Source organism: Camelus ferus, chromosome 5 (assembly GCF_009834535.1).
Source record: "Camelus ferus isolate YT-003-E chromosome 5, BCGSAC_Cfer_1.0, whole genome shotgun sequence".
Taxonomy (NCBI): Eukaryota; Metazoa; Chordata; class Mammalia; order Artiodactyla; family Camelidae; genus Camelus; species Camelus ferus.
In genome coordinates this window covers 69,876,652-69,904,122 of record NC_045700.1, presented here as the reverse complement: position 1 = coordinate 69,904,122, position 27,471 = coordinate 69,876,652, and the positions used below count along the sequence as shown (strand labels likewise).

Genomic DNA, 27,471 nt, shown 5'->3' with positions numbered 1-27,471 from the left:
TGAGAGGCAGAGAATTTGGTAGCAGGGAACACTGTATCCTGCAGGGCCCCAAACCCCACAGCACATGGCTGCCCAGGAACACAGAGGGCAGAGGACAGGTGGGCAATGGAGGGGAAGGGGGCAGGAAAGAAAAGGAAAGGACGTCTTTCTTTTTCCGGCCCTCTGCTGTCCCAGCATCACCAGAACTAGTTTAGCTCCTTAGCCCAGCTAAATTATGGGTGAAATAGGTTTTTACGAGCCAGTGTAGGAATCAAAGCACTACGGGTAGCATTTCTTTTTCTAGTGAAAATTTCACTTTTCACAATGAAATCAGTTTATAAATTGAAATTCCCTGTCTCTTAGTTGTTAGATTGGAAAAGTCACACCAGAGCCAATGTAAAAATGGAAGGCACACAGTTTGGGGTTCAAGTTTGGAGTTAGAAGAAGCTAAGGACCGGTTCAGGTTTCCCACCCTGCACCCTACCAGGTCCCACCTCCGCATCTAAAATAGGACACTTCATCTCTCAGATACAGGCAGAATTCCAGCCTGAATGCAGCCAGACACCCCCTCACAGAAAAAACTAGTTTCTATGTCCCCTGGGGCAGAAAAGATACCTATTTTGGCTTAAAATTGTTCTCCTCCAGCTCCTGCTAAGCCAAATAAACAATAATTCTGTTGTGTCAACAAAGCGCTTAATTAAACTGAGGACAATATCAATTAGAACTCACGGATAAGATTTACTTCCAGATAGGCGAAGCCCTGGAATTAAAGCGTCCTGGGTTTCATTATTCAAAAGCTCCCTGAGGAGAACACTGAGGTAGAAAAACTGAGGCACAGAAAGCTCAATGACTTGCCAAGTCACCAAGTGAGTCTGTCACAGAGCTAAGACTGGAGGTTACTGTGTTTGTCTTCCTGGTCTGGTGTTTGCTAGCTACTGGATTCACTTGCTCAATGCTTAGGAGGATGTAGAGTTGAGGTGTAAAATAGTGGATGGAGACTAAAATTCATGCCAGGAGGGGGACCAGAAAGCTCTTCTCAGGCTTCCAACCAAATTGTGTCTCTTTGTGGAGCCCTTCTAAAACTGTCCACTCGGCCCATTTCACCAGCACCAAATTGCCTTCAGAACTTAAAAAGGTGGCCAAGATGAGCAGGAGGAACGCAGGTGATGGGCATGTGGACCACTGGGCAGACTTGTGGGCGGAACCACACTGTGGTCTGTGGTCCTGTCTGCTCCTCAGAAAGAGGACGTGCAGGCCCGCCAGGTTGTTGGACTGGGATCCTGGTGTTATATCTGGCCTCCTAAAGACTAAAGGTCTCCTCCTCCTCCAGGCCAGGAAGAGCTAGGCAGAGACAAGATCTCAGAGTGGGTGGCAGAGACAAGTTCTCAGAGTGGGTAGCCGAGTGGCCAGCCTTACCCAGGCTGGGTCCCCTCCCCTTTAACCTGAGTTGATAGTGTATACAGAGCCTCGGGCCCACTCAGATCCCTCCCCAGGCAGCCCAGTCACAGGGAGCCCAGCAGAGTTCCCTGCCCTCCTCAGCTATCTCCCCATTCCTACTGCCCATTTTTAGTTCCACAGGCTGCCAAGGGCAAGAAATAATAGGGCCTGAGAAGGCCAAGCACAGGGGGACTTGCCTGGCCCTTCAGCCCATAGCTCCAGGCAGGAGTACCTTTTCCAGGATTTGGTCCCCACCCCCAGTGACTTATCCATCCATCCCCACTGGGATTCAGAGCCACCCCCCCAACCCCCACCTTCCAGGGAAGTCAGAGACAGACTCTCAGCCAAGGAGGGGGCCTGGTGGTCGAAAGGAGTGACTGACTCTTTTCCTTTTGTTTGCTCACAGGAGGGGACAAATGCCCTGTGTGTGCAGAGGTTTGATGTGACAACTTGATAGACCACATAAGGGTTTCAGCAAAGGCCTCCCGACCCCGCTCTCCATGCATTAAGATAATGGTGGGGTGTGTAGCACGTTTCAGATCTTGGCTACAAAGGCCCTCCTTCCTTCTATTTTCCTCCTCCGGCTCAGCTTGCCCACAGGTTCCCAGAGACTCTTGGCAGCTCGCTCTCAGGCAGAATGAAGTTGTGAGCTGCGTGGGAGGCAGTTAGGCAGCAAGAGTGTTGCAGCCTCCTTAATGAGGGACAATAGCTCTTCTTGGAGCCATGAAGCCGCAGCTACAGAGATGGGGAACCCCAATTAGAAAGGAGTGGGAGAAGTAAAGAGACGCCTGCGGGGCAGATCTGTATCTGTGGTGGTTCTGTGGTAGAGATCTAGCTGGTCGGGTGTAGAATCTCCTTTCCTTCTTAAGGTGAGACGTTCCAGTGGCTGTAGAACCAACCCTTGGTAGTGACCCTGCAAAACATATGAGCTGAAAGGAGGAGGAAAAATTATTGGAGAGAAGGATTTCTTGAATTTGTAGCTCAGATATTATAATCCAAGAGTAAGAAAGGAAATATTTATTTTGTTTAATGGACATCATCTGTAGGTTTTTTGACATTATATATGTGTGCAAATGGATATTTGTACACAGCGATAGCTGTCGTTTGTTCTGGCTTTCAGCTGAATCACATTATGTTTACAGCAAGATAATAATCCTGGATTTTCCATGGCTCAGTCTGTCAGAGTATAAGATTAGCTCTTGAATTCATTAACAGTCATCGCCTTTTAAATGTCAGATAACTTTTTAAATGCCAAGTGCTTACACAACAGCTTCTGTGCAATTCAAATCAGCTTTACCGAATTAACTCATTAATCTTTATTGTTTCATTTACTGAAGAGAAAGGCTCCCAGGTGTTTTTAGCAGAACATAAAAATATTCGAGTATTTACAGTACAATATAAGTGAAGGAAAGTGTTTTGATTTTCTACTAAACATTTCACCCTTCCATCAGTTTTGTAATCATTCACACCGATGTATACATGTAAAAGAGACAAAAAAATTTCAGTCATCTCTGCTTTCTTCTACTTGCTCCACTTTCCTTTTCTTTCTCCTCGGGTTTTCTTCTCCCATCTACACCCTGAGACCTTGACCCCCCTTTACTATTTATTCTGCCATCCTTAAGAGCTACAAGTGTCGATGATGATGACTGTACCACCCAGAAAACAGAGGGGTGCCCCACAGGGTCAGGGATGGAGTCCGAAGGCTGGGGGCAGAACTGGCCTAGAAGTCAGGGTATTCTACTTTCCTTTCCAGAGAACCCCCCTGAATAATCAGATGCGGGCTACACTCACTGCTAAACATAGATCCTCCCAGGGCTGGCTCCTTCTTGTCACCCAGTTCTCTGCTCACATGTCACTTCCTCGGAGAGGTCTCCCCTAATCACCCAAAGGCAAACCCCACCCCCTCCCTCATCAACCTCATTCCGCTCACTATTTCCTTGTCTTCGTAGATTTACCACTATATCAATCATCCTGCTTATTTATGTGTTTGTTTGTCCAACTAACACAGTATCACCCAATAAATATCAGCAAATGAAAAGCCACCCCAAAGCATGGCTTTCTTTCCTGGTTTCAACGTTCTGACTTTTTCTCCTTTACCACTGCCTCCCAGAATCCTCTTAATGTATTTAATCTTCTTTCCTTTCAGTATCATTTATTTGTTGGAACACTGGAACATAACAAGCAAACACAGTACTGCACGTTCCAGTGACTTTAGACCCTTCACTGAAACCATTCCATCAAGCTAGAATCGATGGCCCCTGAACATTAGGGAGATAAGCCATACTGTCAAGAGAATTGTTTTATCAAAAGATTTATAGGTCAAGTGACTTGGAAGGACTTTTCTCAAAGCCTCTTGACTCCCCAGTCTTTAATCTGAGCCCCACAAAAGGAGTTAAAGCAATTCCAGCCGTTGGAACTAGTCTTGGCTGGGCTTTTGTCCTCCAGCCTAACACAAAATCTCCTCTTGGAGATAATGGAGAAACTTCCCTCAAATCAGTATTGTCTGATTTCTATTATTCCACCCAGTGATTCATGCATGATTTTGGAAGCTAGAGAGCTTGAAATGCTTTGTCTGATTCTTGCTTGGACCAAATGCTTTTATTTGATCTGGAGACAGGGAGGGGAGCTCTCACTCTGAAAAGCTAATCAGATATAGGGCTAAGATGACAAAAAAAAAATTTGGATATGTAGTTGTCCAGAAAAATCTTTATCTCTAGCCACATTTCAAAACATAGGAAAAGGGTGTGGGTGTTCATCAGAAGGATGGCTGCCTGTGGGGACCCACCAACTGCCAATTCACCATTAATACTTAAAAGTAATAGAAATGTTATGGGAGGGAGAATTATGCCTAGAGAGACAGCCACGTGAGAGTTAGCCTCCTAGAAAATATGGAAATGATCAAATCCACACCCAGGGTGATCTCATGGCACATTAATGTATGTGACCCCAGCAAACCAGCCCTGAAAAATGACTAGTAACTTTCCTCTTTGGGAATGAGGAGCCAGCACTACGCAGAGACAGACAGGAGGTCAACATGTGCTTCCTGGAAAGGCGTCTTTCTGGCCCTCCCCTTTTTAACTGAGTTGGGCCATAACATGTAGCTTGCCCCCAGTGTGATCATTACTCTTTTGTTCAGCAAATATGTATCAAATGTGTATTCATCTCCAGACCTGTGTCCAGCACTGCAGTTCCATGGAAACAGGACAGTCATGGTTCCTGCCCTCATGGAGCTTACAGTCTCACGGGGAGGAGAGGTGGCCATACAAGTGTGAGTGTCACCTCAGGCAGCGGTGGGAAGTGCTCAGTTCCCTGGGGAGTCATGGGAGGCACAGACCTGAAGGATGAGGAGAGTTAGAAGGGAGGGGTGTGTTCCCAGGAGAGGGACAGGCTGTGGGACAGCCTTGCTCCAGGAACTGATGGCAGTCCTCTGCACTTGCTCTTCCCACAGTCAGCCCCACAGAAACTCCCCTCACCTTCTTCAGAGCTTCACTCAAACATCGCTTTCTTGCAGGGGGTAGGGGTGTCGGTGGGGGGTGCCTTCCTTGTCTGCTTAAAATTGCAGCCTTCACCATCATCCACAGCTACTCCCCACTCCCTCTCTGCCTTATTTTTCTCTATATCATGAATCACCTTCAAACATAACTTATGTTCCACTTGTTTCCGTATTATCTCTTCCCTCTCAGCAGGACGTATGTGCAGTCTTCCTGAGAGTGAAGACTTCTATATGCTTCTTGCACTGCCATGTATCTCCTCTGCCGGGCATAGAGCAAGCACTCAATAAATATTTGCTGGATGACTCAGTGAGGCAGGAAAGATAGTCCAGAGCCAGGCAGGAAGGGTCTTGTAAACCTTTTAAACAGGTTGGCCTTCATCCTGCGAGTAAGGGCCTTTGAAGGCTTTAAGCAGGAGAATGATGTGGTCCGGTCTGCATCCTGGAAGTATCATCCAGGCTGCAGCAAGGGCACGGGCTGGAAAGCCACTGCAGATTGTACTTGGTGGTGCCCTGAGGCATCCCCATCTGCAGATTGTGGAGACAGGGGATCGGAGAGCCCCCAGGGGCTCCCAGTCTCCTCTGGCAGCCCACTCTTCCTTCCCTCTCTGCTAGATTTGTTCAAGTACCTCTTTCTAACACATCAAATACATTTTAAACTTGGAAATAAACTAGAATCTTGATATAACTTTGTTTGCTGCAAGGCAGATTTGATAACCGTTCATGGAAGCTGTCAAAGTATCAAAAAGATATCATTAAAAAAGGAGTTTGGGATAGTCCATGATTTCAGCTCTGCCGTTTACCAGCTGTATGGCTTTGGGCAAGTTACTTAACCTCCCAGAACCTCCAGTTTCTCATCTATGAAATAAGAATAACAATACCTGCCTCAAGGGTTTGTGGTGGGGATCAAAGAAAATGATTACAATCCTGGAACACAGGAAGGTCCCTTTTCCCAGTTTCCCATTACACCGACCCCAGGTATGAATTAATAACCAGTCTCAGGTTATTCTCTATACGCATGGGTCCCCTGTGTCTTCCATGGTAAAAATAGGTGTTACTATTAGTGTTCCCACGATGAAGAATTGCTTTCTATAAATATTTGGGGATTTGGACTAGCTCTTGTCACACTGTATATCATTCCTATGAAAGCTGGGCTTTCTGCTTCTCTTCACAGGGAGCCCAGCAGTCCTCGGAGGCAGCAGCTCAGAAGACAGGAGAGCCTCAAAGTTGTATAAATAAAGGGCTGATATGTTCAAACAGAAAAGAATTTTACACGCGAAAGCTGCACATCGACATGACGCCGTTCCTGAAGGTGATCTCACACTGAGAAGACGAGGGGTTTTATAGACACATACACAGGAATTCCAGTTAATACACTTCTGCATGGTACAAAAACAGCTTCAGAAGTCCCTCAGAGTTCCTGCTTCATCAGAAGGGACAGAAAATAGGCAGTCTGTAGCAGATGAAGAAAGAACAAATTAGGACAGTAATCACAGGCAGCCATCGGGGACGAATCGGTTGGGTGTCTGGCTTGGGTGGTGGAGGACAGGGAACAGAGGCGAGAAAGGATAACCTTGAACCACTTATAAAATGGGCAAATATAGTTCATTTTATATTGACAGTAGCTAAAATAGCTGTTACTGTTTTACCAGCGTAACTTGCTGCTGTAAGAAGACTGATTCTTGAGGTAACTAGAAGGCAACTGCAAATCCTCTATTGTCTAGGAGTTCATCACTCTCCCAAGCTCTGCTTCGCATCCAGTTAAGGGTGCTGAGAGTTCCTGTGGGGGGATGGCGTTTGTCCATCCTTGCGACACTGACTCCTGCCCCAGCATCTAACACAGCATCTGGCACATGGAAGGCACTTACTAAATGTTCCATAAATGGACTCCCCTTTTCATCCCACAGCCCTCTGGCTTCAGGCCCTCTTCCTCTCCATTCTTTGCTCCCCTCAGAGGTGAATGAACTAGAAATAAATGACCATGGAGTAAAAGAAACTGATCAGGAACAAAGCAAGTCTTGGCATGGAAGGATCTCAGATCCCTCACACTGCCCCAGAGCACAACATCCCAGGCCTTTGATAAGAAGAGACAAGGAAAGGCAGAAACAGAGAAGAGACCAAACACTCGTGGGGCTCATGATGGTGGCACTAGCCAGTGCTGTAGACTTGCAGGGACTTCCAAGCTCATGTGGGTCACCCTCCTAACCTCAGCTGATCTGGAGTTCTTAGGTTACATCCCAGTCCCAGCTCTGCAAGGTGGGACTTTGATCAAGAGTCATGTATTTGCCCTGAATCTGTCTCTCTCCATGGCTGAGCTCTGCTTTCCTGTTTCCTCTTAGACAGACTCTTTCCCCATGGGACCGAGATAGCCACCAGCTTCTCTTCTCTAGATCACTGACCCAAATTGGGTCACGTGGCCATGGGCAATTGAATCACCATAGGCAAGGGAATGGAATACACTGATTTTCCCAGCCTGGAGCCACAGGAACTAAGAGTGTGGAGGGGGAGAAGTGTCTCAAAAAGGAAAAATTAAAAATAGAATAGAGAGGATGATTCTGGGCAGCAAAACAAAAGGGTTTTTTGCTACAAATGTTCAAAATAATTAACTTGATTCATTACTCACTGTATTAGTTTGCTAGGGCCACCACAACAATGTAGCACAGACTGGGTGGCTTACACAACAGAAATTTATTTTCTCACAATTCTGGAGGCTAGAAGTCCAAGGTCAAGGTGTCAGCAGAATTGATTTCTTCTGGGGCCTTTCTCATTGGCTTGTAGAGAGCCATCTTCTCCATGTGTCTTCACATGGTCTTCCCTCTATGTCTGTGTCCAAATCCCCTCTTCTTATAAGGACACCAGTCATATTGGATTAGGACCCACCCTAATGACTTCAGTTTATCTCTTTAAAAAGCCTAGATCCAAATAACAGTCACATTCTGGGGTACTGAGGGTGGACTTCATATGACTTTTGGAGGAACACAATTCATCCTAAAACACTTATATTACTGAAACGATCCTTTTTCTTACCCCTTGACAACAGTTTAGTTCTTCCCTTAGGGCTTGAAGAATTATGGTTTGTACTTCCTGGGATGAGATACCATCATCATCACCATTCACTCAACCCCTGATGAGCACCTAGTAACTGCTCTGTGTCTGGCACTTTCTGGACATCTGAGATACGTCAGCACACAAAACAGACTGAGATCCTTGTCCTGCTCCAGGCAACACGTAGAGTATATTAGGTTGATAATTGCTATGGAAATGAGATAAGAACATATTTATGGAGCCTCCAGAAGCTGCAAGTGAGGAATTTTACAGTAAATTTTTTGTGTGTATTTAGTGTCCACAATGCTTTAGTGTTATATGTTTTTGTTCAGCAATTTTGGCACCATATTATAGAAGGACTGGGATGTAACCTAAGAACTCCGGATCAGCTGAGGTTAGGAGGGTGACCCACATGAGCTTGGAAGTCCCTGCAAGTCTACAGCACTGGCTAATGCCACCATCATGAGCCCCACGAGTGTTTGGTCTGTTCTCTGTTTCTGCCTTTCCTTGTCTCTTCTTATCAAAGGCCTGGGATGTTGTGCTCTGGGGCAGTGTGAGGGATCTGAGATCCTTCCATGCCAAGACTTGCTTTGTCATCACTAAAGCCCACTTTCCAGTCCACTCTTTTCAAGACTTTGTAACTCGGCCTGCTTCTTCATGAGACTCACAGGGACACACTCGGCTTTCTGACTCCCAGACCAGTCCTTGCTCCAAAGACCCCATCTTTTCTTGCAGATGTTCAGTGTTACCAGCTCTCCCTAAATAAACCTTCTTGTTGACATGGTAGCTCCTGGATTCTTAGGGATTGCCTTATGGAAAGACACAAATCTCAGGCTTGTACAGTAAAGGATGGAGAGTTCAAACCAAGAAGGGCACACAGGCCATCCAAGTGAGTCTACATGTTTCATTTGTGCATTTCCTGCCTGGTCACAGGACAGCTCATTCATTTTTACTTGGTGCGTGTAGGAAGCATTGTACATTTCAGGGGATGAGGATAGGAAATAAAAATATTGAAAAGGGAAACGGAAAGAGATATAAATAATCACAATTGCTAACATTACTGAACACTTACTCTGTGCCAGGCTCTAAGTTTTACATTCAAGAACTGATTTAACTCACAAAACTAACCTAAGAAGTAGGTAACATTACCCATTTTACAGATGAGAAAAATAAAGCATCGAGAAGTAAAATAGCCTCCTGAATGTCATACAGTTGGCATATGGCAGAAACAAGATTCTAAGTCAGGCCGCCCAGCTCCAGAGCCCATGTTTTCAACCATCTGCTATAAAGCTTCCCTGCAGACTCCAGCTGAGTCCTATCCAGTCAGAGGCTCTGCCTGCCAGGTTAGCTAAGCATCCAGCACAGCTCCTAGAAAATTCCATCCCTGAGCACTCATCCAGTCTGCTGTAGGAAGATCTTCTGACCCTACAGGACTCTGCCCTTCCCTTTAGACAGCATATGTGGAGCACCCACTGTGCATCAGACACCGTGCTAGGCACTGAGAATGCAGAGATGAGTCATCTCCACCCCTGGCCTTCCAAGGAGCCTATAATCTAAGAGGAAGATAAACACAGAAGCCGATAATATCAGCACAGTATTGTAGCAGAGGCAGGCCCAGGTTGCTATGGGAGAGACTCATTCATTTCTGTTATTACACATGGAATCCTCCTCCAGTTTAAGAACCTCTTTATAGCACTATTAGCTAACCTGTAATCAGGCTTCGATTTGGGGAAAAATGAGTGATCCAGAGTACATCTGGGTTCACATAAATATTGAACCGTGTTTTTTTAAAAATCCGTTTTTGAAAAAGAAATGGTAATTGATGAATAAATTAGGATAGAGATTTGATTTTTTTTCCCAGGAACTTTAATAAATTATCAGGGTTAGGTCGTGGTAGTGGGGAAGAAAATAGCAATCATGCCAATTAATGCCAGATACAGAATTGAATATGCGTGTACTCAACATTGACATCAAAGGGTATGTGTGTTATGCCCAGAAGATGTGAAGAATGAGAAATAAGCTTCCACCTCACAGTCATCACACAGGCAGTTATCACTTGGTGCCCTCAAAGAGGGCAGGGGAACCTGCCTGAAATCAAGTACTTTGAACAGTCCTTCCCCACTGCCCTCAGTTCAGGGCTAGTCCTGAGTTTTACTTATGCAGGCAGGTGCGCACATCCCACCAAGCAGAGGTTGGCTGTCACTGCCACTGAATCCTGTGGTTGTGTGTGGGAGAGACAGCATGGATTTCAGTGAGTGGAAGTAACAGGGAAAAAATGTTTCGCTCAAGACGTGTCCAAAGATGGAGTAGGCCCCACAGGAGGCAAGTTTTGGTGCCTAGACTCATTGAAATCTGTTTGTTTTTTTTAATTGAAGTATAGTTGATTTACAATGTTGTGTGGTGAACAGCATAGTGATTCAGTTTTATATATATATATATATATATATTCTTTTTCATTATAGGTTATTTCAAGATAATGGATATAATTCCCTGTGCTATACAATAAATCCTTGTTGCTTATCTATTTTATATATAGTAGTTTGTATCTGCTAATCCCAAACTCCTAATTTATCCCTCCCCACCCTCTTTCCCTTTGGTAACCATAAGTTTGTTTTCTATGTCTGTGAGTCTTTTTCTGTTTTGTAAATAAGTTCATTTGTGTCATTTCTTTTAGATCCTACATATAAGTGATATCATATGATATTTGTCTTTCTCTGTCTGACTTACTTCATTTGGTATTATAATCTCTAGGTCCACCCATGTTGCTGCAAATGGCATTATTTCATTCTTTTTTATGGCTGAGTAATATTCCGTTGTATCTTCTTTATCCAGTCATCTGTCGATGGACATTTAAGTTGCCTCCATGTATTGGCTATTGTAAATAATGCTGCTATGAACACTGGGGTGCATGTATCTTTTCCAATTGGAGTTTTCTCTGGATATATGCCGAGGAGTGGGATTGCTGTATCATAGGGTAACTATTTTCTGTTTTTTAAGGAATCTCCATTCTGTTCTTCATAGTGGCTGCACCAATTTACATTCCCACCAACAGTGTAGAAGTGTTCCCTATTCTCCACACCCTCTCCGGTACTTATCATTTGTGGAGTTTTGAATGATGGCCATTCTGACTGGTGTGAGGTGAAAGCTCATTGTAGTTTCGATTTGCATTTCTCTGATAGTGATAGTGAGCATCTTTTCGTGTGTCTATTGGCCATCTGGATGTCTTCATTGGAGAAATGCCTATTTAGGTCTTCTGCCCATTTTTTGATTGGGTTGTTTGTTTTTTGGTTTGGGGAGTTTTTTGTTATTGAATTGTATTAACTATTCATATATTCTAGAAGTTAAGCCCTTGTCAGTCTCATCATTTGCAAATATTTTCTCCCAGTCTGCAGGCTGTCTTTTCATTTTGTTTATGGTTTCCTTTGCTGTGCAAAATCTTTTAAGTTTAATTAGGTCCCATTTGTTTATGAAATTTGTTTTGTTGACCACTGGCAGGAGAGTTGTAGAGGAATCACAAGCCAGTTTCGAGATGCAATGATTCCAGGACACTTGAATGATACTTTTGCCAGGAAAAATATTCAGGGCATTGAGTCTGTTACAGTTACCAAAGAAAGAAGCCCCGGATTAAGTGGACTATTACCAATATTAAAGTATCTGACCAGTAGTTGGGAAGCTCTGGGTTTTCTCTAACTTTGAGTGACCTTGTAATGCTTCCAGGACTTGGCTTCCTTTTTAGTAAAAAGGAGATAATGATGCTGGGACCTCCATACCTGCCTGTCAACAGTAAGGTGAAAATTACACGAAATAATAATCTTCAAAGACTGTTCACATCTATAAAGTATTCTATTTATGAAGGAGAAAGGAAGAAACATTCATTGATCCCTGCTGAGGGCCAGGCCTCTCACATATAAATCCTTGTTTAATTTTCCCAACCCCCTTCCTGTTAAGTGTGAAGTTTCCCACTGTGCAGATGAGGAAACTGAGGATGGGCCAGATGAGATGACAAATGGTGACGTGCCTGCCAGCAGGGTGAACTAGGATTCAAAGCCATCAAACCCACAATACCTGATATTGATGAGGTCTATCTCTTCCATTCCTGAGAAGAATTTAATTGTACATCTTTGTTCTGGCTTCAGAACCCGGGAGAGGAGCTGACACTTAATAAAATAATAATATATTTTAATCTTAACAACACAAGATACCTTATGATTTTCGTAAGTCAGTTTTCTCTATTAAAGAATAAGTGTGGGACCTTATTAATACACAAGAAAAGTTGTATGACCTTGAAGTTGAAACTCAGAAATGAGATAGTGATTTCCTTCCATCACTAAGGAGACATCAAAAATAGTCATTTAGATGCAAATGTTACATGATACGTTACACAGAATTTCTGAATTTATTTTCCTAATTAAGCCTTTCAAGAACTCCGTACAAAATGTATCATTACTCCCATTTCACAGATGGAGAAGCTGAGGTTCAATGATAGGTCCTGCAGCACGGGGCTGACGGAAGCCCCACCTGTGGCTCCTGTATCCCCTGCTCCCTGCTCCTCCTGGCAGTTCCTTACAAAAGCCTGCTGTGGGCCAAGAGGTACCAGGCTTAGATCGGGGACTATGCATGAGGGTGAAGGGCAGAAATGGTGGAGGGTTCTCCAAGGACAGATGAGAACTTCAGGCCACTTGACCCAGCCCCTGTCAGTTGAAGAAACTGAGGCTCAGAGGTTAAGTACCTTGCATGATTTTTAAGGCATAAAGTGAAGGAGTCAGGGCTTCAGTATAGGCAGTCTGACTCCAGGATCTGCACCCCAACTGCTCAGGCCACTGTCTCTCATGTCTGGTTTTAGTGCTGCAGTTTGTGTTTACAAAGTGTTTGTTACTGGCCCCAGCCACCCTACCCCTCCCCAGCCCTATAATACCACACCATTGCCAGTGCTCTTTCTAAATACAGCTCAGTCATACCACTGGTTTGCTTGAAATTCTTTACCACGTCCCCATTGGCCTTCCAGTTAAATCCTGGCATCAAAGATGTATTTCTTTTATAAAGAGAAAAATACAACAAATGAATTTTTTTTTAACTCCAGACTGCAAGATGCAAGATCTGGCCCATGTCTGATTCACACTGTCCCTCACTGCAACCATGCCAGACTATCCCCCAACCAGCACATGCTACTTCCTCTGCGGGAACTGCCCTGCCTCCCCTTCCCTGCAAGACTCAGCACCATGTCCACTGGTAAACAAACCTTCCCAGCCTAATTTAGCTTCACCTCCCATGAGGTCCTGCAGAAATCTGTCATAGCCTGTCACAACATTTCTCACACTGCATTGCAACAGTGAGCTTTCTTGTCATTTCTCTACAAGTCAGTGAGCTTCTTACAAATAGATCTTTCAGCCTCGTGCCCCCAGTGCCCAGCACAATACCTGGCACACAACAGACACAGTAAATATTCATAAGCTGAATGAACAGATGAAGAGCAAATGACTTGGCCAGAATAACAGAGCTGGGATTTGAATTTCCAATCCTTCAGTTTGTTCTGTTCAATCACCAAGTATTATCACCTGTGTTTCAGTCATTGCCATTGCAACTTATGTTAAAAGTGACAGACAGCATTTTATTTAGTTTCAGTTTTTTTAATTCAAATTTTGAATCCAAAATATATTCAGGAGGTTTAACATTGGTTAAGTATAAGAGGGTATGTCTCCTAGCTGGATTCCCTCCCCCTTGGACACCACTGTTGCTGGTTTCCTGGGTAGCCTTCCTGAGTTGTAGCGGGTACATATAGGCCAATACAGAGAGATTTTTTTTATACACAGTTTAACACATTATACACATTGCTCACAGTATTTTTTTTTTACTTAATGTATCTTGGAGTTCTATCATCTAAAGAGATGCTTTTTTTAATTCTTATTTTTTTATTGAAGTGTAGTCGATTTACAATGTTAGTTTCAGGTGTATAGCAAAGCGATTCAGTTACACATATACATACATATATATACATTCAGATTCTTTTCCACTACAGCTCATTACAAGAAACTGAATATAGTTCCCTGTGCTATACAGCAAGTTCTTGGTGTTTATCTGTTTCATACATAGTAATGTGTATCTTTATCCTGAACTCCTAATCTACCCCTCCCCCTCCTCCCATAACCACAGTTTGTTTTCTGTGTGAGTAAAGAGATGCTTCTTAATGGTTGCATACTATTCACTGTATGAATTACCATACTTTATTTAAACCGCCCCCAATTGATGGTACATGTAGGTTGTTTCCAATTCGTTGTAATGAATGATTTTAGGTGTAAGTCTTTTCATATGTGTGTTCATATATGTAAAAAATGATAGTTTTTTGACACTTTTCTAAGCAATAGGCAAAATTTCAAATTAAGTTTATTTCTTACAGGGACTCATCAGAAGATTCTTTCCAAATTCCTCCCTCTTTCTGCCTTTGTCTCCCTATCTGCAAAATGAGAATATTTCTTGCCCTTGAAGGCTTCTAGCTGCTTGTTGTTAAGGCTGAAGGTTTATTTTTCTGGGCTTTGAAATTCTTCCAAAGGAGGAAACTTGTTTCTCCCTTTTAATCCAATTTCCTGTTAGACTAAAAGGATTTATAAACAGGATTTTTTAAAATGTATCTCTTTTCTAGTGTTCTAATTTAGCAGTTTACTAGACTGAGGCCATTTATCCTGCAATCATTTTTTTTAAACCTTTCCATTTATTCAAGGATGATTTTTTTTTACAGCATCAGAACAAATCTGCTTTGTCTCCAAAAGGAGAAATTCAGAAGAAAGAAAATACTTACCTGCTTTAGCCTTTTTTTACATCAGAATATCTCATCAGCTACAAACCCTAAGCTAACAAGTGAGAAACAAGCAGGGTAAAAAGCCATCAAGGGAGCAGAGAATTTCAAACACATTAGCAGATAATTGTCTCTTCCCAAAACAGCTTGGGTATTTGATAATAAAGTGGAAAATTGATTGTCACTAAAGGGTGAGGAACTTTAGTCCCAGGAGAGGCTTCTAGGGCCCTCAGATTCCTTCTCTACTGCTGAATTGAAGCTGTGGATTAATCAGAGATCCAGGTGACAAAGGCCAAGAGCTGGCCTCATTGGACTCCAGGGCTTTATTTGGGTCACTGACTCTACTGCCACGTGTCCTTGGCTACTGAAGAGCTGCTCTTCCAACCGTCTAGAGAAGATCCATGATTCTCAGTTCTGGCTGCATATTGGAGTCACTCAAGAAGCCTTAAAAATGCCCCACTTCCAGAAAGTCTGATTTTAACATTTGGGGTTCAGTCCTGGGGATCAATATTTTTTAAAGCTTCACAAATAATTCTGAAGTGCAGCCAGGGTTGAGGACCATTGTTATGGAGATTTCTGGGCAGTGGGGTTGCAGGCAGCTGGTGTGACTCAGAGAAAGAAGGAAGAGGGGATTCCATGTGATAAGAAACCCAATCCATGGTAATCCTGGAAACTGTGCAAAAGGCCAAGCTGATCCTTTTGCACCCTGCTTTAAATCCTCAGTGCCTTCCATTTGTTTTTAAGGAAAGACCAAAATCCTTAACCTATGTCCAAAGCCCTGAAGGTCTGACTCCTCCCTACTCTTCTCACTTCTCTCCATCTCTATGAGGGTTGCCCTGGATCTCCCTCAAGTCCCTGGAGCTACCTGCTGCCTCCCGCCAGCTGGCCTTGGCCTGTGACATTCGTCTCCCTGTGCACATCAGGCATGGAGCGCTGCTCAGATGGATGGGACCAGCCTCCCACAAGAGGAGGACCTAACAGTGCTCAGGCCACTGCTAAGCCCTCCTGGCTCTTCAGGCCTTTCACACTAGCCAGCAGGCTTCTTGGATGCTTAAGTTAAAATAAGTTGCCAAAAAAGAAGAGACAACCAAGAAAACTGGATTCCCTTTTACCAAAGGGCATGGACCCTGGGAGTGCTTGCATTTATTTTGTCTTATATGCTTTTTGTTGTTGTTAACCTAATAGGAAAGTGGAGATGAACTGGACTATCATGAAGAAGCAGGAGGACCCCTAACAGAAAATCATCTGGATGCTCAAGGTAGAGACAGCTGGGATGGGTTTTAAAATCTGATCGCCGTAATTGTGGGATGAACTTTGCACTTTTCAAAGATGTTGATGGGGAATGGCCTTTCCATTTCCTCTCAGGTCATGGGTTGAAAGTCAGAATACAGACTCTGGATGTGCTCTTAATGCATCACAAGCCAACTGATAATAACATGCTTTTATGTCCTTGGATTTATTGAAAGATTTCTTTCCTGCCAACAGCTGCAGATTGATGGAGGAGAGAGGAGCTTTTGGGGGGCATTACAAAAAGGTCCCTGGGCACCTCTACCTCTGTTTTTTTCTGCTTTCACAGGGCCTTGGACATGCAGGTGAGCGAGCTGAGGTTCCCTGCCTCATGGGATAGCATTCCAACAGAGGGGGGACGAGCATCTTTAGAGACCCAACCCCTATCACTCACAGCTCTGGGTAGTCAGTGCTGCTTGAGTGTAGCTTCCTCCAAAAATGATGCTGCATTTGATAATGATGATGGCTCTAGGAAACACTGGCCCCGGAACTGGGCTTTTTGGCATGGTTCATATTCTGATACCCTGAAGTAGACTCTAAGCTCTTCTCTGGGGGCACCTGGGCATGCCACATGCTGCAGTCAGCTTGGCCCAGGTAGCAGAGCTGGTCTTTATCTCACTGCTTCTTATGCAGGAGTGGAAACAGATGTGTGAGAGACTCTTGCATTTCAAGGACTGGATGCAGGGCCTGCCAACCCAGACTGCGCTTGTTGTTTGCCATACAAAGGCGTCCAGCAGAGGGAGCCAGTGAAGGCTGAAATCCAGCCTGTGCTCTGCTCTCTGAGCCATGTTCCCCAGCACTGGGCGCATCCACCCACAGGAGGCTCCTTTTCCTACTTGGCCCTTCTACTGGGGCACCTTTCTTTAAGTGACATAAGGTGTTCCATATAGGCTAGCAGCAGCAGATGCAAGCAAGAGTAGAGAGCCTGGGCTCTGGAGTTGGACTACCTCTGCCTTACCCTCTCCATGGTCAGCCTGAGTGTCCTCAGCTGAGGCTGCAAACAGTACTCCCCTCATAAGGTCGCATGAAGAATAAATGAAGTAATTCATGTACCATTGCCCTTTAATGAATATTAACTTCAACCTGGATATCACAATGGATAAGTATCTGCCCTCTCATGGTCACAGTTTACCAGTCTGTGAAATGACACCATGATTCTTCCTGTCCCATCTGGACCCCCAAAGGATGAGAGAGAGACCGTAGAACTCACTGGAGAGATAAATGTGCAAAGTCATGGATTTGGGATTTCACCCTAATTTGATCTTTTTCTGTTTATATCTTTAATTATTTCTTTCAATTAACATTCCAAAAACAATTAATTTTTATACTCATTTTAAAAGATTTCACTGCTTCTGGATATCAGACAATAAAATATTATGGTAGCTTGATCCCTGTGTTCAGTCAAACTTTTCAGCAAGGTTTCTGCTAACATAAGTGTCCTGCCACCTCCATTTTCAAAGCTGAATGACAGTAGCCAGGGAAATGCATTCCAGTCTTCAGATCTTCAATATCGTAAATCACATATCTAAATTGTGAACACTGATGAGGCTCCAAGGTCTTAGCCAAGTGCAGTGGAGCACAGAACACGGCCAAATGTAAGCAATGGCCAAGTCAGTCAGAATAGATTTCCTGTCTCCCGACAGAGGGACAGGCCGCGGCTGAGTTCCATAAAGGTTATTCCATCTTTAACACAGTGAAATATCACTGCAGAAAATTAAAGAAGGCATTTGCTTGTCCTGAATGATAAATGCTAATGTTTAAAAAAGGATTTCAAATCTTTGAAGGAAAAAAAAGGAGAGAGTGCCAAGGAATTTTTTTTTAACTATTTAAGGATCAGTTTTCCTCTCCTAGATCTTATGGCTAATTGTCAGGATTTTTTTCCTACTCTGAATTAAGTAGTGATCTACAGGGTTAATTATAAGCAATGAGGCCACGTCCAATGAGAATACCATGAGTCTTGGACTTGGTGAGAATACAGCATGCAAGTTTTCACAAGACAGGTCAAATCAGCAACCTCTAAATCAAAGAGAGTTTGGGAAATTGCTCTTGTTTTAAATATAAAACCTTTCCTTCCTCCTCTCTTTCCCACCCCCAAAGTCCAAGGAAAGAATTTCTATTCTTGTTTCAATTCTTATTTCCTAGGACAACAGTTCTCAAACCTCAGTGTGCATCAGAACCACCTGGAAGGCTTGATAAAAGAAATGTGTCTAGACTACACGTTCTGAGGTCACAGAATTTGCAATTTGATTAAGTTCCTCAGTGATTCTGAGGCTAGTGGTCCAGGGACCACACTTTGAGAACCACTGTCCTGGGCCTTGCTTTGAGGATTTATTTCTCTGAATTTGGCAGTGACTCAATTTAATCTATTACCTTGAAAACAATGGGGGGTGGAAGGATTGGAGGGCACTGCTGACGCAGCATCACAGTGATCAAGAGCATCTATTATCAAGTCTGAGTCCCTGAGTTCAAATCCTGGTTCCACCACTTAATAACTGTGTAACCTTGAGTAAGTTACCAAACTTCTCTGAGCATCTTTTTTCTTCATCTGTAAAATGGGGATGCTAATAGTACTTGTCTCGTGGGGTGGTTGTGACATAAAGGAGTTAATACATGTAATGCGTTTGTAAGAGTGCCTGGCACAGAGTAAGTGCTCACTAAAGGTTAGCTATTAGTCTCTTTCTTAAAAGCTTAATTTTGGTAGCCATCATTTGCATCTGATCAGGAGAGACTTGTTCTAAGTTGATAACATGATGTGACATGATGATTTCTTTACTCTCCAGATCAGGCTCAGTTGTGGGAAAGGGGTCAGATCGCTTGCCCTTGAGGGACTGATTGAGGCCCCTGTGTAAGTCCTTCTTTTGCTTCCATTCTGGGATGGGCGGCAGAACCAGTGTGAAAGAGGTTACGTTGCAGTGGTGACACCACCCCTTGGAATGCGGCAGAGCTTAAGATATTCTTAGGAGCTCTGAGGGATCTGGGGAGCCCTGCATGAGGGGGAGGGGTCCCTAGTGAGCAGCCTGAGACAATGGGGGGATCAAAGGGCAAAGGGCAAGTCTGACAGAAAACCTAGGGACCAAGGAGCCATTTATATTCTACCAGGATAAAAAGGTTCAGAGCATCATTGCTTTATGCAAGAGGCAGATGTGCAATACTTAGGATGCTGGTTCTAACAAAGGCCAAAATTAAGTGACTTCAAACAAGATGGAAGATTTATATCTCTCTCATGGAAAAGTCTAAGCTGGCAGGCAGGGGGTAGGACAGCTCTACTCCACAAGGCTGTCCAGGGGTCCAGGCTCCTCTCTTATCGTCTCTCTGCTCCCCTCCCCACCACCAGCCCCATATTACCCTGGTCTGCATGGTCAAAGCTGGCTCAGCGCCTCCCTCACCCTGCAGAACAGGAGAGAAAAAGTCAGTGCTGGGCCCACAGCTGCCTTTCAAGGGCACAATTCAGAAATTGCCCCTCTTCCACTTGTGCTCACATCCCGTTAGCCCCCCGAGCTACAGGAGAGGCTGGAAACCGAAGTCTCTTGCTGGGTGTCCATGTGCCAAGCTAAAACTTGAGGGGTCTGCCACCCAAAGGCAGAAGGGGGATGGACATTAGGTGGCAGTTAGCACCTCTGCCACATGTGGGCAGATGGCTCTGTCTTGCAGATGCTTTCCTACCTCGTGGAGTCAGAGTCACCACGGTGGGTCATTTCTCTCTTTGCTGCAAACACCGTGCATGTTTTAGCTGTCCCCTCTGTGACTGGCCTGAGAAGAGGAGCTGGAGTCTCCCTCTTTCCTCCACTGGTCTTTAGACTGCCAAAGGGAGAGCTAAAAATCATGATGCATTTGTGAATTGCCTGATAACATCTTAAAGTGCAAAGACTTCTGTAAGGCTTGGGCAGTGTCATTTCCACTGACTCTGACGGGAACTGCCTAAGGAGCCAGGCTCTCTTCTTTGAGAACAAGCCCCTTATTAGGAAGTGGCCACCACCAGCTGCTTTCCACTGCACTATCACTCGATGACGCTGCCACCTCCCCCAGAGCACTGAAGCCTAATTCAATTTCACACATACTTACTGGGCAACCGCTAAGTACCACTTTATAGCCCCACGTGTTATATATGTTTCTAGAAGGCGAGGACTGTGCCTTATTTAGCCAGGCTTACCAAATGTTCCATAAACAAACGCATGAATCAAATGAATGGAGGAATGGGTGCCTGAGTATTCAGGAGATTCAAAGATGGCAAAACCAAGTTTCCTGTCCTCAAGAGCTTACATTGAAGACTCGACTTCGGGCTTGGCATATTCCCTGTGAAGTCACAGTGCCTGCAGGGGTTAGTAAGGTCCCAGTCCTCCAAAAGGGTGCACTCAGACCCACAGCCACCAGCCAGGACCTGCCTCTCCACCAGAGACACAAAGGCAGCCAACAGGGGTGGAGGACGGCTACCTCTGATGGGGAAGATGAGCAGGTGAGGAGGGTGCTGGCTCTGTTGACATCTAGGTGAGTGGCCCGCTAGCCACCAGGCCTTCATTAATCTGACAAGACTGGTCTGATTAGGGGCTGGTGCACTAAGCAGTTACATCATAGAGCTGGAAGTTCCAGCCCTGGTTTTTGAGAGAATCACTGGTCTAGACCCTTTCTAGCTAGAACCTGGGGGCTTGTTAGAAATGCAGAATCTGGCATCTCACCTCAGACCTACCTATGCTTTAACAAGATCTTCAAGTGATCATATGCCCATTACTATTTGACAAACCCTGGAATAGACTCATTGAGGACACTGCATTTCGGATTTGAAAGACATGGGTTCTGTCACCAGCTCTGCCTTTGATTAGGCCCACAGTCTAGGGCATATCACTTCTCTGGCTGTGGATTCCTTTTCCATAAACCAGAGAGGTTGGGGTGGATAATCTCTCAGGCCCCATTCCACCCTCATGCTGTTTGCATCTATGACTCTCCCCGGCTTGTGCAGTGATCTGCAGCAGAGCCAGGACTAGGGCTGGGTCTCCTTCCCAAGCTTCTTCCACTATACCTGCTCCCAGGGAAAGCCAGCCCACCATTTCAGTATGTCCTTCATAAAGCTCTGACACCCAGGCACCCCTGGGAGGGCCCTGACCAGCAGCTGGTGAGTGAGAGCCCAGTGGGTCAAGATGAGAACACTGGCTTCACCATGGTGGTCCTGTACCAGCATGAGGCCTCAGTAAACCCACTAGTCTCTCTGGGCTTCCCTTTCTCATCTGAAAAATAACGAAATTGACCTTCCAATCCCTACGTCTCATTTTCTGTGATTCAATACCTTTGGGATTGTTTCTGTTAAGGGGGAAGAGCAGAATCCAGGGTTACCACTGAGATAGCTCCAAGTTCAGATAACAGGCTTAGGCCTTCTTAAGTTTTTAACCACTGACTGAATGAATGGAAATTTCCTTCATTTACTTAGCAACCATTTGCTGGTCCCCTACTAAGTGCCAGACCCTCTGTGGTTGAATAAGACACTCCTTATGGCGCTGCCACTCTACTAGAGGAGCCAGACATGTGTACAGATGGTTCCCACCATCTGTGTGTTCAACATGTTTAGTACTATGAGAGAACACAGGAAGGAAACTGATCCAGACCAGCATGGGAGGGACAGGGAAAGTCAGGGAGGGCTTCCTGGGGGAGGTGATGCCCAACGTAATGGAAAGAGTTTGCTGAACCCAGAATGCATTCTGAATCCATCAAGACAGGGGTGGTAGTTTACACTTACTGTGTGCCAGGCCCCAGGCTAAGCATTTTCTATAAATTGCTTAACTTTTAAAACAATCCTGTAAATAAAGAGCTCTTACTATCTCCATTTGCCAGATGAGAAAATTGAGGCACAGTGAGGTTAAGGAACATGTCCTTGGTCACAGAGCTGGGCAGAGGACGCTCTACAGCTGACTGATCTCCCAGACTGGGTCTGTAGAGATCACTTCTCTTGGCTGTTAACAGTTATCAAAAGGTGTGGTTGTCCATCTTGGAGTAGGTAGATGGGGAGAAAGCAGAACTGTCAAGAGGACATGGAGTAGAAATGCTTCTCTCTCCCTCTCCCTCTCTCCCTCTCTCCCTCTCTCTCTCTCTCTCATAAAGTGGAGAAACTGGAATGAAGAGAATCTTCAGGCAGTTTTTTCAAAAAGAAGAAAAAAGGGTGGCAAATCAAGGGAGAAGACGAAAGCAGTGTCTGTCTCCGCCAGGGCGGCGACGGAGCGCAGCTTCCCTCGTCCTCTCCTTTCCCCACCCCCCTCCTCCCTTCCCCCACCCCCTCCTCCCCCTCCCCCTCCCCCTCCCCCCTCCCTCCCTCCCGCTCTCTCTCCACCCCTCCCCCCGCCAACTCCGCCCCCCTCCCTGCCCCAAGCCGGCGGCTCCTGGGCCCCCCCAACCTCCAGCCGGCGCCCGCTCACCCACCGGTGCCCGCCCGGCGCCGCCGCGCCGCCAGCGCGAGGCCGTCCCCACCTGTCGCCTCTGACGTCCGAGCTAAGAGAGCTCCTTGCAATGAGCTCGGGACTCCAGGCTCGGCTCCCCGAATGGTCCGTTCTCCAAGCCGCTTCTGTTAGTGTAGCTTGTGATGTCTCTACCCGTAGGGCCTCCTGCAGGTCCCAAGCCTGGGTGGAGACCCGTAGAGCTAGACGGCCTCAAAATCTGCGGGAACAGGCCGACTCAGACAGACTCCAGGGAGGAGGTGGGAGGCAGGCAAACGGGAAACACCCAGAAGTGCCAGCCAAACAATGTTAATGTCTCAATTTATAAAGGTTATCTTTTGACTACTCTTCCACACATAGTCACTTGAGTGGAGAAAAGGGAAGGAATTTTTGGCACTTACTCTTTTGACATTTTGTGTGTGTGTGTGTGTGTGTGTGTGTGCTTTTAGCTCATTTCATCCTCACCACAACCTTATGAGATCAAGTACATTATCCCTATTTCACAGATAAGGCAGTTGAGGCTCAGAGAGGTGAAGTAACTAGCCCAAGGTCACACAGCCAGTAGGTGGACTAGCTGAGATATGAACCCACGTTTCTATGACGCTAAGCTCCTGGGTCTTTAAGAGTTGTAAAGCCATCCATGTGTTTCTGATTAGGAAATAGTTACACTTCGGGGAAACACCACAAAATTATGGCAGTGTTTTTTTAAAGCCATCATGAAACTTGGAGATTATTTGGAACCTCTAGAAGTTATTTTATATTGTAGATAAAGGAAACTGAGGTCTGCAAGTCAATAGACTTATGCAAAACTGAAGCTAATTATTAAAACCAAGGTAAGGGGTCTCCCTCAACTCAGTGTCTGTAGGTGTTTAGTTCAATTTAGTTTGGTTTTGCAGGCATTTCCTCAGTAGCAGTTCCTGGCTCTGGGAATAAACAGCTCCAGAAGGAGCAAATATCATGACTACCCAATCTGCTCAAAGAAGTGAAGAGCAGCCTGTGTGGCAAAATTTCTCATAAAGCTGTGGAGAAAATCAAGAGACCAGAATTGTGTGCCCAGGAGTTGAGGCAGTGCCCCTGCACCAGAATCCACCACCTGGAAGGTGGTACCGCTACAAAGGGCCGCCTCACCATGTGGGTCGGGGCTCCTCCCTCCCAGAACTGCTCTGTGTGAGGCCGGCCGGGTCAGCAGACACCGCCAGGCTCTGCTGTCTGAAGCCCTGGTACTGTGCTCAGGATCGTCTGCTAGTTCTTAGCAGCCTAGATGACCTACACGTTCTATTACCCCTTTATTTGTCCTTCTGGAAAGTATTTCAAAGTTCTCCTCAGTAGTGGGATGTCACTCATCCTTAAGACTGTTTCAGGCTCCCTCTGCTCAGCCCAGGATGGAAACCCCAGGGAAGCCCTAGAATCCCAGAACACAGCTGTTGCCCCTTGATCCTGAAAATTCTCTTCACCTTCCAGAAAGTAAAGCTCATTTCTGACTTGAGAGGCAAATTCATCCAAACCAAAAAAGCAGTTGAAACAAGAGACAAGAACAACCTAAGAAAGAAAATTTATAGACCAATCTCACTTATGATCAAAGATGCAAAACTCCTAAATTAAACATTAGCCAACCAAATCCTTACATACACACACACACACACACACACACACACACACACCATTGACTGAATTCAGTTTATACCAGGAATTAAAAATGATGTAGAGGGGAGGGTATAGCTCAAATGGTAGAGCACATGCTTAGCATGCATGAGATCCTGGGTTCAATCCCCAGTACCTCCATTAAAGAAAAAAAATTAAATAAATTAACCTAATTACACACACGCGCACACACACACAAAGAAAGAAAAAGTTAAAAATGGTTTAACATTCAAAAATCTGTTTATATAATTCACATCTAGAGGTTAAAGGGGAAAAAACTTAGGGTCATTTCAGTACATGCAAAAGGAAAAATCAATTTATAAAATTCACCCATTCATGATTTAAAATGATCAAACTAGGAATAGAAGAGGATTTCCTGACTTTGATAAAAAGTAGCTACCAGAAGCCTGCAGTAAACCTCATAAAGGCAGAATTTTGGAAGCAGTCTCTTTAGGGGCAGGGCTAGGATAAGGACGCCCTCTATCATTGCTTCTATTTCAACATGTACAGGACAGTTGAGAAAGCAAAAAGAACAGAAAGGAAAAGGATAGAAAGGAGGAAATGACTGTCATTATTCTCAGACAATAGTATTCCTTAGATGGAAAATCTGAGGGCCACTAGAGACAAGCTATTAAAAGACAAACCATTAAAAAACAAACAAAAAAACTCAGCAAGGTTACTAAACATAGATCAATAAATAAAATTGTGGGAAAAAAAAGTGTTTGAAAACATAAAACACAATATATGATGCAATTTAAGAATAACTGTTACAATGGAAAACCTCAAACATACACACAGGTGGGCAGAACAGCACAGTGAATCCCACGTTCCCCTCTCCTGGCCGATATTGTTCACCATCATCTCCAATTTTTTCCTCCCTCCCAGATTATTTTGAAACAAATTCCATATACATTTGAATATATATCTCTAAAGGTCAAGAAAAGACTCTTCTGACATAAACATACTACCACTATTATACCTAAAAATGAGAACTATTCTTTAATATGATTGAATATCCAGTTTTTTCAATGTTCTAACTGCCTCATAATTATTAAAACTGTTTTGGAGTTTGTTTGCAATTGGTTGATATGGGCTTTGTATCCTTTCATTTACAGGTTTTTCTCCATTTCTTTTTCTTACTCTCTTCTAGTTTATTTTTAGGAAATTGGGGATCACTTGTTCTGTACATTTTCCCACAATCTAGATTTTGCTGCTTGTGCCCTCATAGTGTAGTTGAACATGTTTCTCTGTCTTCTATATTTTCTATAAGTTAGTACTTGGATCCAGAGACTTGATAAGATTCAGGTTTTGTTTTTCTTTTTGACAAGACCACTTCACGGAGGGCACTGTGTTCTTCCATCAGGAGACATAATGTTTGCTGGTCTCTTCACAGGGCCAGAAGCTACAGAGCCATTAATTCATTAGAGGTTGCAAAATAGCAGTATTGAAATTCTATCATTCATTCTTCACTTGTTCCTTGGGAAATTCCTACTAAAACAAAAAACTTTTTATTTTCTACTATTTAGTTATCTACTGGTACACTTTATATAGGAAGGAGGAAAATGTAATCTTTAAATATATATCAAATGAAAAAAAAGATGTGTGAGACTGTCATGAAGAAATTATAACATTTTATTAAATAAAAGTAGGCCTGAATAAATACAATGTTCTGTGTAATGCTATATATAATGTTCATAGATAGGAAGATGACAGTTCTCCCTAAATGAATCTATGCATTCATTTCCATTCCAATTTTTTAAATCCTTAATAGAGTTTCTGCTGGAACATGATAAGTTGATCCCAAAATCATAAAGATGAGCCCATGATAGCCATTACAATTTTAAAGAAAAAAAAGAGGAAGGGTTTGCCCAGCCAAAAATCACTTTAAGACTGTATGATACTGACTTAGGGACAGACAGCAGAGAATAGAGAATCCAGAAATAAATGTACCCGTATATGGAAATGATATATAGCAAAAGTGGCTTTATAAAATGGGGAAAGAATGAGCTATTATTCACTATATAATTTTGTGATAACTGGTTATCCAATTTTTTAATCCTTACCTCACAAAATATCAGGTGCATTCAGAATCTAAATATAAAAAAATAAAGTTCTTAAACTTTTAGAAGAAAATGTAGAATATGTTTATGAATTTGAGGAAAGCAAAATTTTCTTTCCCACGATTCAAAACACAAACCATAAAGAAAATTACTGACAAACTCAAAGATATTAAAATTTAAAGTTTTTGACAAGACAGCATAAAGTTAAAAGACAGATCACAAATTAGAAGATGATATCTGTAGTACATACAACTAACAAAGTATTAGTACCCAAAATGCAGCAAAAACTGCTACAAATAGAGGAAAGACAATCAACCCAAATTAAAAAATGGGTACAAGACATTAATAGATAATTAATAGATAAAGAAACATAAATAAATGATCGTTTATTTATTAGTCAAGCTTGCTACTAATCAGGAAAAATCAAATTAAAACAAAAAGAAATATCATTCCATATATATCAGATTAGCAAAAATTTTAAAGTTGTATACATCCATTATTGATGAGGAAGTGGAGTTTTAGAAATTCAGAGCAATTTGGAAATAACCAATAAATTGAAGGTGCATATAACTTGTAACCCCACAAGTTCATTGTCAGGTATACCTTAGGGAAACTTTTTCATATGTGAACAGCAATTCACTCAAGAAGGTTCACTGCAGCATTGTTTGTAATCACAAAAAATTGGAAATAATGGAAACAGCCATCAATGGCAAAATGGATAAGTTGTGATATGTTTATACAATGGAATAATGTATAGCAGTTTAAAAATAAATGAGTGGAAACACCATATATTAACGAGAATTAATACCTAAAACAAGATGTTAAGCAAAATAAAGCAAGTTGTAAAGTTATATAAATGATACTATTGATACATGTTTTAATATGTAAAATAATATGTGTTGTTTACAGGTGCACTTATATATGGTAAAGATATAAAAATAATTCATGAGGACTGTATAGGAGAGGAAAACTTTTCTTTGACCCTCTTAGAGTCCCTAGCTTGACCTGAAAATTAAACTGACCAAGACAGACTAACGGGAGAAAAGTACACTAATTTATCAGATATAAATTTTATGTGATACAGGAGCCTGCATAAGGAAAGGAAGACCTGAAGAAGTGGTTAAGCATGAGCATTTTTATACTAGGTGATGAAGAGTGGAAGGTTGTCGGAAAACGTGATAGGAAGAAAGGTATGAGCGAAGGGTGATAAACCAGGGAAATAGCAAGGCCTGTGTGTTCAGATTCCTCCCAGAGACCCTCTGTCTTCAGAGATAAGGGGACCCCTTTCTTCCAAGGAGGCACCTCTCACAAGAGTAGCAGGTCTTA

General features: G+C 43.6%; 1 protein-coding gene across 1 annotated transcript in view; it reads left to right on the top strand.

Annotated features, from left to right (window-relative positions):
- KIAA2012 (KIAA2012 ortholog) overlaps positions 1 to 27,471 on the top strand; it is a 109,413-nt gene that overhangs the window by 58,231 nt on the left and 23,711 nt on the right. The window contains exons 15-16 of the mRNA XM_032480058.1: positions 6,081 to 6,218; positions 15,927 to 15,999. Coding sequence (XP_032335949.1) covers positions 6,081 to 6,218; positions 15,927 to 15,999 — 211 coding nt within the window. The remainder of the gene's footprint in view (positions 1 to 6,080; positions 6,219 to 15,926; positions 16,000 to 27,471) is intronic.